The sequence below is a fragment of the Mizuhopecten yessoensis genome, unplaced genomic scaffold (genome assembly GCF_002113885.1).
Source record: "Mizuhopecten yessoensis strain PY_sf001 unplaced genomic scaffold, ASM211388v2 scaffold9425, whole genome shotgun sequence".
In the NCBI taxonomy this organism is placed as follows: Eukaryota; Metazoa; Mollusca; class Bivalvia; order Pectinida; family Pectinidae; genus Mizuhopecten; species Mizuhopecten yessoensis.
In genome coordinates this window covers 524,572-535,725 of record NW_018408041.1, presented here as the reverse complement: position 1 = coordinate 535,725, position 11,154 = coordinate 524,572, and the positions used below count along the sequence as shown (strand labels likewise).

General features: G+C 37.8%; 1 protein-coding gene across 1 annotated transcript in view; it reads left to right on the top strand.

Moving 5' to 3' along the window:
- Window positions 1–5,175: 5,175 nt before the first annotated feature.
- LOC110458080 (protein bicaudal C homolog 1-like) overlaps window positions 5,176–11,154 on the top strand; it is a 108,312-nt gene continuing 102,333 nt past the window's right edge. The window contains exon 1 of the mRNA XM_021509647.1: window positions 5,176–5,379. Within this exon, the coding sequence (XP_021365322.1) occupies window positions 5,199–5,379 (181 nt within the window). The 5' untranslated portion in view covers window positions 5,176–5,198. The remainder of the gene's footprint in view (window positions 5,380–11,154) is intronic.

Sequence of the window (11,154 nt, the reverse complement as noted above, 5' to 3'; positions counted from 1 at the left end):
GTGCATTATGCGAGATTGTATAGCTTTGTTTTGATGACTGGTACCAGGGAGACAACTTCAGACTTTGTAATAATCATCATGAAAATAGGAGACTGACAAAATAAAATACTAGGAAAAATAGCAGCTACACAACAGGAATTAAAAGAAACCCAAGGAGTCCCACTGAGTGTAGGTTGGTTTAAACAATATTTATTACTTAAATTAGCTTACAATACAATACAATTACATCAATTAAAAGGATCTGGCAACAAGATATAAAATCTTATGTTGGGCCATCTCCTTCAGGTAACATTTAACAAACATTTATATTCTCTGACTGACCATAATTGTTTAATATATATAACACACATTTTAATCTAATTAATAAGAAAGAAAGAAATGAGAGATAAAGAGTTACATTATTAAGAGAGATAGACTGTACCTCTGGACTTGACTAAAAATTTCAATATTTTCTATTTGAGACAAATTTGGGTCACCTTGCAGCAATATATCAATATTTATGTTTATATTTAGCTCAGATATTGTATTAAGTCTAAATTGTCTATAGTTTGTACATTCTAATAAGAAATGAGATGTAGGTTAACACAAGAAGTGGTAACTCACAGTAACAATGAGCATAAGAAGAGGACCATTGGTTTGATGGGCATTCCCAACTTAAAACATTTAAGACACGTCCAGCATTGTGTTGACCACTGATGTAAATATTAACCCAATGCCTGTGTATGGACAAATATCTTGAATTCAACAATGATATTATTGCTTGCCGAAGATTCTACATTCTTCAAGGGACACAATCTATAAACTACTAGGTACCTGAGTTCTTGATAAATGCTGAAACAATTGCTGTCAATCCCTAGTTGTGTACCACATGTAGAATACATCTGCTATAACTTGTGCTGCTGACCAGACAGGTCATATTTGTCAGGAATTTTATAACGATAAAAAGAACTCGAAAGATGCATGCATTGATCAGATGGGCTAACAGACACAATATTTTTTATCTATTATGTTCAGATTAGCCAACACAAACATATTTGCTTATAATACTTTTTTTCCAGAAATATGTACTGTTTTCTTGGATTCAAAAATAAAATAGAAAATAACAACACTGCATCAACTTGCAATGACAATATCGGAATCAAAGGTTTTGAATATCCAAACAATAGGAAATACAAGTACATTTCTCGGTACGCGCAGACCTGATTTGTCATATTACAAATACATAAAACGGAAGTGACCGTCGTCATTGAAGAGATGGACATGGTGCAACAAATTAAACATCACTGATGGTATGAAGACGATGCAGAACAACATCAGATCGACTTGAGTAAAACAGGCACAAATATGGACGTGTGCTATTTTGATAATGGCTTGCAGATAGATAAATAAGATGTCACGGTCAGACAGCAGGTATTTATACTTATAGCGGTATATGCAAGTATCACGGTAATTTATCTTGACGTCGATCTATATAAACTTAGTAACAACTCCAATAAACCCGTTGCATATGTGCTTCCGCCCAAACCTAACCTTTAACAGTAGCCCATGATTGATTGCGTCTCCAACTTGATCGTGGTTTACCGAGGACAAACCCCCAAATTACCCATCATAGGACAAACAAGCATCATTTAAAGGGGAACTAATTCGGGATGGTGTCTTCGTTCATGAGGGGACACACTCAAGCCTTGTAATATCAACTGGAAGTAGAAGAAATGCTAACACCATCGTGAAGAAATCAAGATGGTTCAAAGTGATGCAAACTGGTACTGGTTCTTTCAGACGTTTGTTTGGCTTCTGGAAGGAACACTTTTTGTGAAAGTCAAACCGTCTGTTTTGTGGGAAAATATTTGATAACGCATCTCTTTTGATGCCAGTGCTAGCATGTGTCTGAGTGTCCCGGTAGAAATGCCTGATTCCCAGTTTATTTCACACAGAAGAGGATTTTCATTCTTTGACCTAGTGGTCATGATCATGAGACTACAGAATCTGCAAAAACATAGCATAATCACAATAGTCCCGAGTCGACTAAAGGTAGCATAATCACGATAGTCCCGAGCCGACTAAACATAGCATAACCACGATAGTCCCGAGTCGACTAAACATAGCATAATCACGATAGTCCCGAGTCGACTAAAGATAGCATAATCACGATAGTCCCGAGCCGACTAAACATAGCATAATCACGATAGTCCCGAGTCGACTAAACATAGCACAATCACGATAGTCCCGAGTCGACTAAACATAGCATAAACGTAGCAGTCAACAGCATCGGGTTTGTTAGGGCGTTTGAATGAAGTCAGACTACGAGCCGCCTTTCCGATCCGACCAATGATTCGTCCAGTCACTGTCGATGTATTGCCAGCTCCATGTGTGTGTTAGTAACATCTATACGATACTTAAATGCATACTGTAACTATTGTTAAAGGTGTTACCTGTGTGTGTTACGTTTATTTAACACAAGTAATGACGACAACATGGTCCAATATGGACACTGGATCCGAGAAAAAACCAAATGTGTGTTGGGTACGTAAATACTTTAATATGTTTGTGAGCAAAGAAGTAATAAAGGCACAGCAAACAACGGAACGATACTCCACTTAATGCGAACGAGTGTATTCCAGGATCGGACTCGAAAACTCGGTCTGGGGACCTCATCCTCGAATCCAAGAGATTCGCTCTCGATATATATCTTCTCTGTTACCCTTAAATATATCGTGACAAAATCAAAGGCTCGCGGTAAGTCATTTGATTGGTTTCAGATAATGGCTAATTTCTGTCCTTCGTAGGTTTTAGAGGAGTTACGTCTGTCGATGTAACCTTTTTTTTCATTGCTCTTCGTCAAAGACATTAAACTAGTTTACTAAAGAGACTTTGATTTTGTCATGGCATATTTCAGGGGTGCAGGAAAGATGTGTGTATAAGGACCGGAACCCTTGATCTCGAGGATGGGGATCATGGCGGACAACGTCTCTGGAGTCTCGGGGATGGGGTATCTTGGCGGACAACGTCTCTATAGTCTCGGGGATGGGGTATCTTGGGGGACACCGTCTCTGGAGTCTCGAGGTTGAGGGATCTTGGCGGACAACGTCTCTGGAGTCTCGAGGATGGGGTATCTTGGCGGACAACGCCTCTGGAGTCTCGAGGATGGGGTTTCTTGGCGGACAACGTCTCTATAGTCTCGAGGATGGGGTATCTTGGGCGACAACGTCTCTGGAGTCTCAGGGATGGGGTATCTTGGCGGACAACGTCTCTGGAGTGTCGAGGATGAGAGACATCGGCGGACAACGACTCTGGAGTGTCGATGACGGGGGATCCTGGCGGACATCGTCTCTATAGTCTCGAGGATGGGGGATCTCGGCGGACAACGTCTCTGGAGTGTCGAGGACGGGGGATCCTGGCGGACATCGTCTCTATAGTCTCGAGGATGGGGGATCTCGGCGGACAACGTCTCTGTAGTGTCGAGGATGGGGGATCTCGGCGGATAACGCCTCTGGAGTGTCGAGGATGGGGGATCTCGGCGGACAACGTCTCTGGAGTCTCGAGGATGGGGGATCTTGGTGGACATCATCTCTGGAGTCCCAAGGATAATAGACTCCTCAGGTCTGAGACTTTAGCAAAGAAATTGGTTGCTGTGTCCCATTGCATAAAGCAACTGATAGGGAATCCTCCACAAAATCGTGGATTTCTGTATCCCCCCTTGTGGAAACGCGAATAATGAAAAATGATTCCGACAGTGTTAATGGCGGTTGAGTTATTAGAGTTCCAAATAAACGCATCGCAATTGACAAATTACCAAACCAACGTGGAACTGCTACTACGTCCCGAGGTCTGACAGAAAAGCCGCATGCATTGCTTCAATCGTTCAAATGTTCAATGTGTTGTCGGAGTGGCATTTTGGCTGCAGCTGAGTCCTTTCTGATTAATTACCTGCTTGTACAAACACGCATATCTTCGCATCGGCAAGAAGCAGACTAGCCAGCGTTAACGTAACCAAATAAACATGCATTTCTTCCTCAAGGTATGTTTGTGAACTCTTTTTTTTATATATATAATTAGGATTGTTTATGCAAGCATATGGAATGCTGACAGCGCCATTCATTGAAACGTTTACTTTGTCGGAATGTGTATTACTTGACAAAAAAGGACTGTATATGACATATTTTCCGGCAATAAAAATTACACGCATAAATTGATTAGTTAAGCGAGATACGATCACATTAAGTTCCTGCAATTTCTCTGTTATCACAGGTGCTGAAGATTCTGATTTGTTTTCGTTCCCCAACATACGGAATAAAACAGCATATTACGGAATATACGAATGACCATACATAAGCCTCCATCGAGGTACCTTGGTTAGCCTTCAATGATTAGGTTGTGTATATTTTTTGCTGTTTTTATGTTATATAAATCTTCACACAAAAGAACGTGTTATGTCATTTGGACACAAACTTTGATTGGTATCTTTATTCAATACCCGAGGTTTAGCTTTTCTATTGTTTAATACATACATGTAGAGGGTTTCATGCGAGTTCCTTTACGTAGGATTTAATGCACTCAGATAGAATCATTTCACGAGTTTATTACGGTTTATTTTCATCATATAATCAATTGATTGTTCAGATTATAGCTGTGTTAAATTGCGGGAAATCCTCATCGGTTTTTTAAACAATAATAATGAGTGCGTGCATCATCTTTTTGACAATTTTATGGTTATTATATGAACATATGTTTTGAATACTTTCTTGTTTCTTTGTGATACTTACCACTGACAAGAACGGTTTGATGTTGGAAGTCCACATATGGTCCACAACAAAATTTTGAAAATCTGGCCAACCTCTGCATTATATGATTATCTATCTATCTATCTCAGTATCATTCGGATGCCTAACCGACCACGGCGCGGCGGTGGGGCGTAACTTTTCCAGAGTGTTAATCTATTAATCAAAGTTAGTTTATGTTTGTATTTTTGTTTGTTTGCGTGTGTGTGCTAATCTTTTTATTGAAAATATATCACAATTGATGTTAATTTCTTTTTAAAAGCGAAAACAGAATATAGGTTGTCTGATACATTTCGCTATCGGTGCATAGGCCTATATACATTTAAGACGAACACCGCATTCTGATTGGCTTGGCCTTTTGTGTGTGTACTGACGTGACCCAGTTCTGAAGCCTCGCTCTTGTAATAACAACAGAATGCCATGGCGGACAGGTTGTCGGTGCCAGTGCGCCCGATAAACATGAGAGATTCTAGTAACTTAAGCGAGTCTCCCACGGAATTATGTGACGATTGTCTGCAGGGAACTAAGGATGAACTCGAACCAGGATATATCGAGGATAGATTCCGCGTTGACAGGAAAAAGTTGGAGCAAATGCTCCAAGGTAAGTTTCCTTATGATAAAAACCGAGGTGTTCCGGACTGCTCATAGTTTGGGACGTCCTGAACTTTCACAAACTGAGAAACCATCTAGGCCTAGTGGAGTTAGCTTGAATTTATATTTATGCGATCTCATAACAGACCCACACAATTGTGAGAATTAAATGTTTTCATATGGTTTTCATTGGCACGCTCATGTGACGTGTGGGATCTTCTTTCATTTACAAGAAATCGAATAGATCGGAAACCTTATCAAAACATTGAAATGTTGACAGGACCAATAAGGTGTAATACAAGTCAGAATATGACCTTACTGTGTACTGTAACAAATACTGTTTCATTGATATCTGTTTGCTGTGTTAATGAGTTAGTTACTAGATAGGTAACTATAATGTAAATACTGTCTGTACTGTACCAGTCAGTGGTAACTAAGTAGGTATATATATATGAACCAATTTTGCAATGCAAACTTAATTATTATAGAAGATATTATGATTTAGAGTTCCATTGGGTTGTACAGTTAACTAGTTAGTGTGTTGTGACCATGCATGTACCATAACCTATGATGTGATCATCAATTACAGTCCACCATAACTATCTAGATAGTCTTGACTATTTTTGTCAGTTTCCTGGGATATAATTATTTGTTTACATGGTACACAGGCCATACAGTACAGGAGAAGCTTTATATTGAACTGAATATCTTCTAGGGTACCGGCTCTCAGCACTGCAGTTAAGTTCTGTTGTGGTTTGATAACTGTCAGACACATTTATGTTTATCCTAGATATAAATATTGATCAACAGATTTGCACTTGTAAACATATGTCTGCACTACAGGGCGAATGATTGTTTTAAAGCACATAATGTATGTGCAGTATTTTGGTGCATTGTGTGGTCACACAGTTTTGTTCCTAGATTATATCTCTGTACACATAAATGTAAATAAGAGTTTGGAAACTCATCCAAAGTCTACTACAATTAGCAAGTTTTAACAAGATCTCTCTACAGTTGTAATGTGGTAATATCATAAGTGCAAAACACTTTCTGATATTCCCTTTATCATTTGTCAAATGTTCCAAAAGCTAAGAGTGTTTCTAAAGGATTGTTATTGGTGGTCAGGATGGCCCTATGTTCATGCTAATTAAGGAAAGACTCGTATCTTATGGGAGCTCAAGTGTAAGTGGCAGTCCTGAATTAAAATTAATGTAACACTGGTTATTAGTTAAGTGGAGGTCCTAGCTGTGTTCAAAATAACTAAGCTAACAGTGTAACTTTAGGGAGTGTAAGTGGTGATCCTGTGTTCAAACTAAGGTAACACAGATGACTTTAGGGAGTGTAATAAGTGGTAATCCTGTGTTCAAACTAAGGTAACACTAAGACTTTAGGGAGTGTAATAAATGTATAAATATGTTTGTTTAAGTATTTTAAATTTGTTATAAGACAGAAATCATTTGAGTACAATAAGTACATATATATATTATTTTTTTTTTACCCTTTTCGTGTCCTTAGAACTGCAACATGTTTCTTGAATTATTTTCCATATTAAAAAAAAGTTAGCAACCCCTTTCTTTACCAGATTAAAACAAATATTTGGCATGGTGATATCAAAAACACATGGAACTTTAAATCACCTAGTCAAAGACTAGCTCTCAGATACTTCTATAAAAATTGTACAGAAGAAAAGTAATCTTCTTCAGGAGGTGTTTGACTGATAAAGCGTATAATTTGTAGAACACAAATGTTTGAGTGACTTGAAAATTATATGATTATAAGTTGTCATGTGCAGTGTAACCAATCAAAAATGCTGACATGCAAACAGCCGAAACTGGTGGTCGTGTGTTCCTGTAGTATGACTGCTGGTCCTAGGCCTGTGCTCAGACAGTAAAAGTAATATTTAGTAGGCCAAGCAGTACATTGTAAGTTTGATGGTACTGAGTTAAGTACCAGTCTTGTGCTCAGACTGGGAAAGTAAGGCCCAATACTACATTGTAAGTTGGTACCAAGTTAAGTGCTGGTCCTGTGCTCAGACCAGAGAAAGCAGTACTAGAATCAATTTGCTCAGAGTAAATTGTAAGTAAAGCAATGATCCAATCAAGTTTTATTCCAGGGTTTTTCAAAGTAGGCTTTTCCAGATTTCTAGTTTTATCCCTGTGTATATCTTACCATACATATTATAGTGTGACGTTACATGGGCACACTTCAGTCGTAAAAGTGTGGCTTTTCATTTGAAAAAGGGATTATAGCCCCAAAGCCCCACTCTGAAATGAACTTGGAAGTATAGTACAGATTGCTGCAGTGATAATATTTATCTTAAAAAAGGAGAAGTCATGTAAATTAGATGTACCACCTAAAAAGATTTTTTTTCTGAAATTACGTTTACTGTTGTCAGTGTAATGTTACATTTAGGCCATGAAAAACATAAAGGGTTGTGTGGTGATGAATGTCCAATGTTGTAAAACAAGTTAACTTCAGATATATTGAGGAGGCGTATATGTGAAGGGAATCGAGTTGGCAGGGATATCATGTGGAACATTATACATGTATAGAAGTCATAATACCATTTCTATTTGGTAACATAATTATATATCAATATTAACAATACATAAAGTGAAGTCAAACAGTACAATGTTTATATTTCTGGAATATATATACATACTGTATATGACCTCTGAGACATACACATTTAACAATGGGTTTCCTTGAAATAGTTAAATCAATAGAATTTGTATTTTCCAATGCTGTACCATTGAGTAAAATTAACCTACACATACATGTAGAACATTTCTTTAATGTGCAATTTTAATGCACAGGTATACAATTGTAGATTTCCATACATGACAGGTTTGCTGGATTTTATGGAGGGTAACTGCCAAAATCCGATGGAGATGTTCAAAATCAGGTTCCATCACTACCCTGTACAATCAGAGGTGATCGACACCTATAGGACGTTTGTACATACATCATACATTTTTGAATATATTGAAATAGGATCTAAAGATTAAATCCTGCAGATTTGGTCTGCACTATCATTTCTGCATTTCAAACTATGAACATCAATTAATTGTAAATAATTTATAGCGACAATCTTTTAAAAGAGCAAACTCACCTTAAGATAGAAAATTGTATGGTAATAGAATTGAACCGTATAGAGTGTATACTTGCAGAGTTGTAAAGAGTAAGACAGGGAGGGAGTTGTAAAGAATAAGATAGGGAGGGAGTTGTAAAGAGTAAGATAGGGAGGGAGTTGTAAAGAGTAAGACAGGGGTGGAGTTGTAAAGATTAAGACAGGGAGGGATTTGTAAAGAGTTAGATAGGGAGGGAGTTGTAAAGAGTAAGACAGGGAGGGAGTTGTAAAGAGTAAGATAGGGAGGGAGTTGTAAAGAGTAAGACAGGGAGTGAGTTGTAAAGAGTAAGATAGGGAGGGAGTTGTAAAGAGTAAGACAGGGAGGGAGTTGTAAAGAGTAAGATAGGGAGTGAGTTGTAAAGAGAGAAGTAAAATGTATAAATATCAGAAAATGTCTTTCTTTACCAATTGTGACATTTATGCTGCACATGCATTTATTCACCACGTTTAGTTAATAAATAATGGGTGGGTTATGAAAATATCATACAACAGCTGATATAACATTGGTGTAATTATTGATCCGGTAGACAGCACAATTGTATGTAGTGCTCTAATTAAATATAAGGTGTAGAAATCATTTGATTGCAGTAGGAATGCTGAATAATCATAAAGTAGGGAAAATAAATCTAATTATTCTGTACGTTATATAATTATAATATTGCATGGTTTAGTATGTATCCACTGACTAAGCTTAAAGTTTGAAGAACCAAATTACTTGAAATCTCAAATCTTATGCCAATCTATAATTGATGAAAGAGTTATATACTTGCACTGTGCTTGCCCTAATGGAAGAGTATTTACCAGCTCAGAATAATTCAAATCGATAAGATTGATACAGAGTTGATTTTTTATTGGTTTTCGTGAGTGTTATATTCAATATACCTGGTGCTGTTCCTAGCTCACAGGGCAGTAGTTCAGATACAGGAAACTGCTATCTATTTTCCCATATATTTTACCACAAAATCCCCTTCATTATCTTTGGTATATCATCAGATTGAGACCCCTTTACAGTGCCAAAATTCTCTGGACAATCTGTGGTGGTATAATTTGACTATATGTAACAGTCTATCTATGTTATCATTGCAGTAAACCTTGTCATTCTATTGGTTACACATGAGTTCCATTTCAATTGTGTACATGAGTTTTGTAATCAATAATGGAGTATGAACGTGATGGCTGTGTTGTCATAACTTTGTACCTTCTACTTCTAGAGGTATACCTTTAACTTTATCAGGTATGGCCACTTTACCAATAGAAGTAAGCTACGCTGTAACACTCTAGTGATGAAAGATTGTCTATTGTACATTTAAATGGCAAAAGATCAAAACACATTATGAATAGCACTTTGATTTCAACGAAATACAATTGGACTTTATCAGCATTTCTTACATGGTGTGAAATTGTTGTGGAATCGCACTCTATTGTTTTATTCCTTTTTGTTGCGATTCAGGGGAAACCTGACATGGAGTCAATACGTGTACAGTATTTTACATGAAGACTTGAAAGTCACTAGAATAAATTCATGCTCGGAAATAGCAAACTCACCTGACACAAGGTCACAAGCTCACCTGACACAAGGTCACAAACTCACCTGACACAAGGTCACAAACTCACCTGGTACAATGTCAATACAATGCTGAGTACTTCAAGTTGAACTGTCTACTGTTGACCTGTAGTGACTGGATCACCCTTTGAGATCTAGAAAGTGACTTTTCAAGACTATAGAACATTAGCTTTTGTTTAAGGCTGGTGGTAGGTTTCTCCTAATAGAGAGTATTCTTTTCGAACAAATGATCTTGAATTTAAGACGTTTATGCAAATAGACAGGACTTTTAAAATAAGTAGTTGCTTTTCCTTCTATTCTACCAGTACTGGTATGGTCCTACAAGAGGGGGATCTCGTTTATATGTTACACCCCTTTGTCGGCAGTTCATGACTTCGGAGAAGCTGGGTAATGTTCGGAGAAGCTGGGTAATGTTCGGAGTAGCTGGGTAATTCGGTACATTGGAGTAGCTGGGTAATTCGGTACATTGGAGTAGCTGGGTAATGTTCAGAGTAGCTGGGTAATGTTCGGAGTAGCTGGGTAATGTTCGGAGTAGCTAGGTAATGTGAGGAGTAGCTGGGTAATGTGAGGAGTAGCTGGGTTGTTCGGTACATTGGAAGAGCTGGGTAATTCGGTACATTGGAGTAGCTGGGTAATTTGGTACATTGGAATAGCTGGGTAATCTGGTACATTGGAATAGCTGGGTAATCTGGTACATTGGAATAGCTGGGTAATCTGGTACATTGGAGTAGCTGGGTAATTTGGTACATTGGAGTAGCTGGGTAATTCGGTACATTGGAGTAGCTGGGTAATTCGGTACATTGGGAGTAGCTGGGGTCGGGTTATGTCTTCAGGATGTTCTGTGTAAAGTAGGAGGAGATTTTATTACCAAAACTTAACATATTTTGTCCTGAAATCACTTATTTGAAGTAAATTAAGTGGATGGATATTTTAATTTCTGCAAACAATTTTAGAATGGTAATAATCTCCAAAATATGAGTATCTGGAGTGCCAGTGTTTTATATGTTTGATGCTGGGATATGTTAGATTATTACAATCCCACTGAACTACTTTGTATAGCTAAGCACTGCTGGAGCTACTTAGTGTACTTG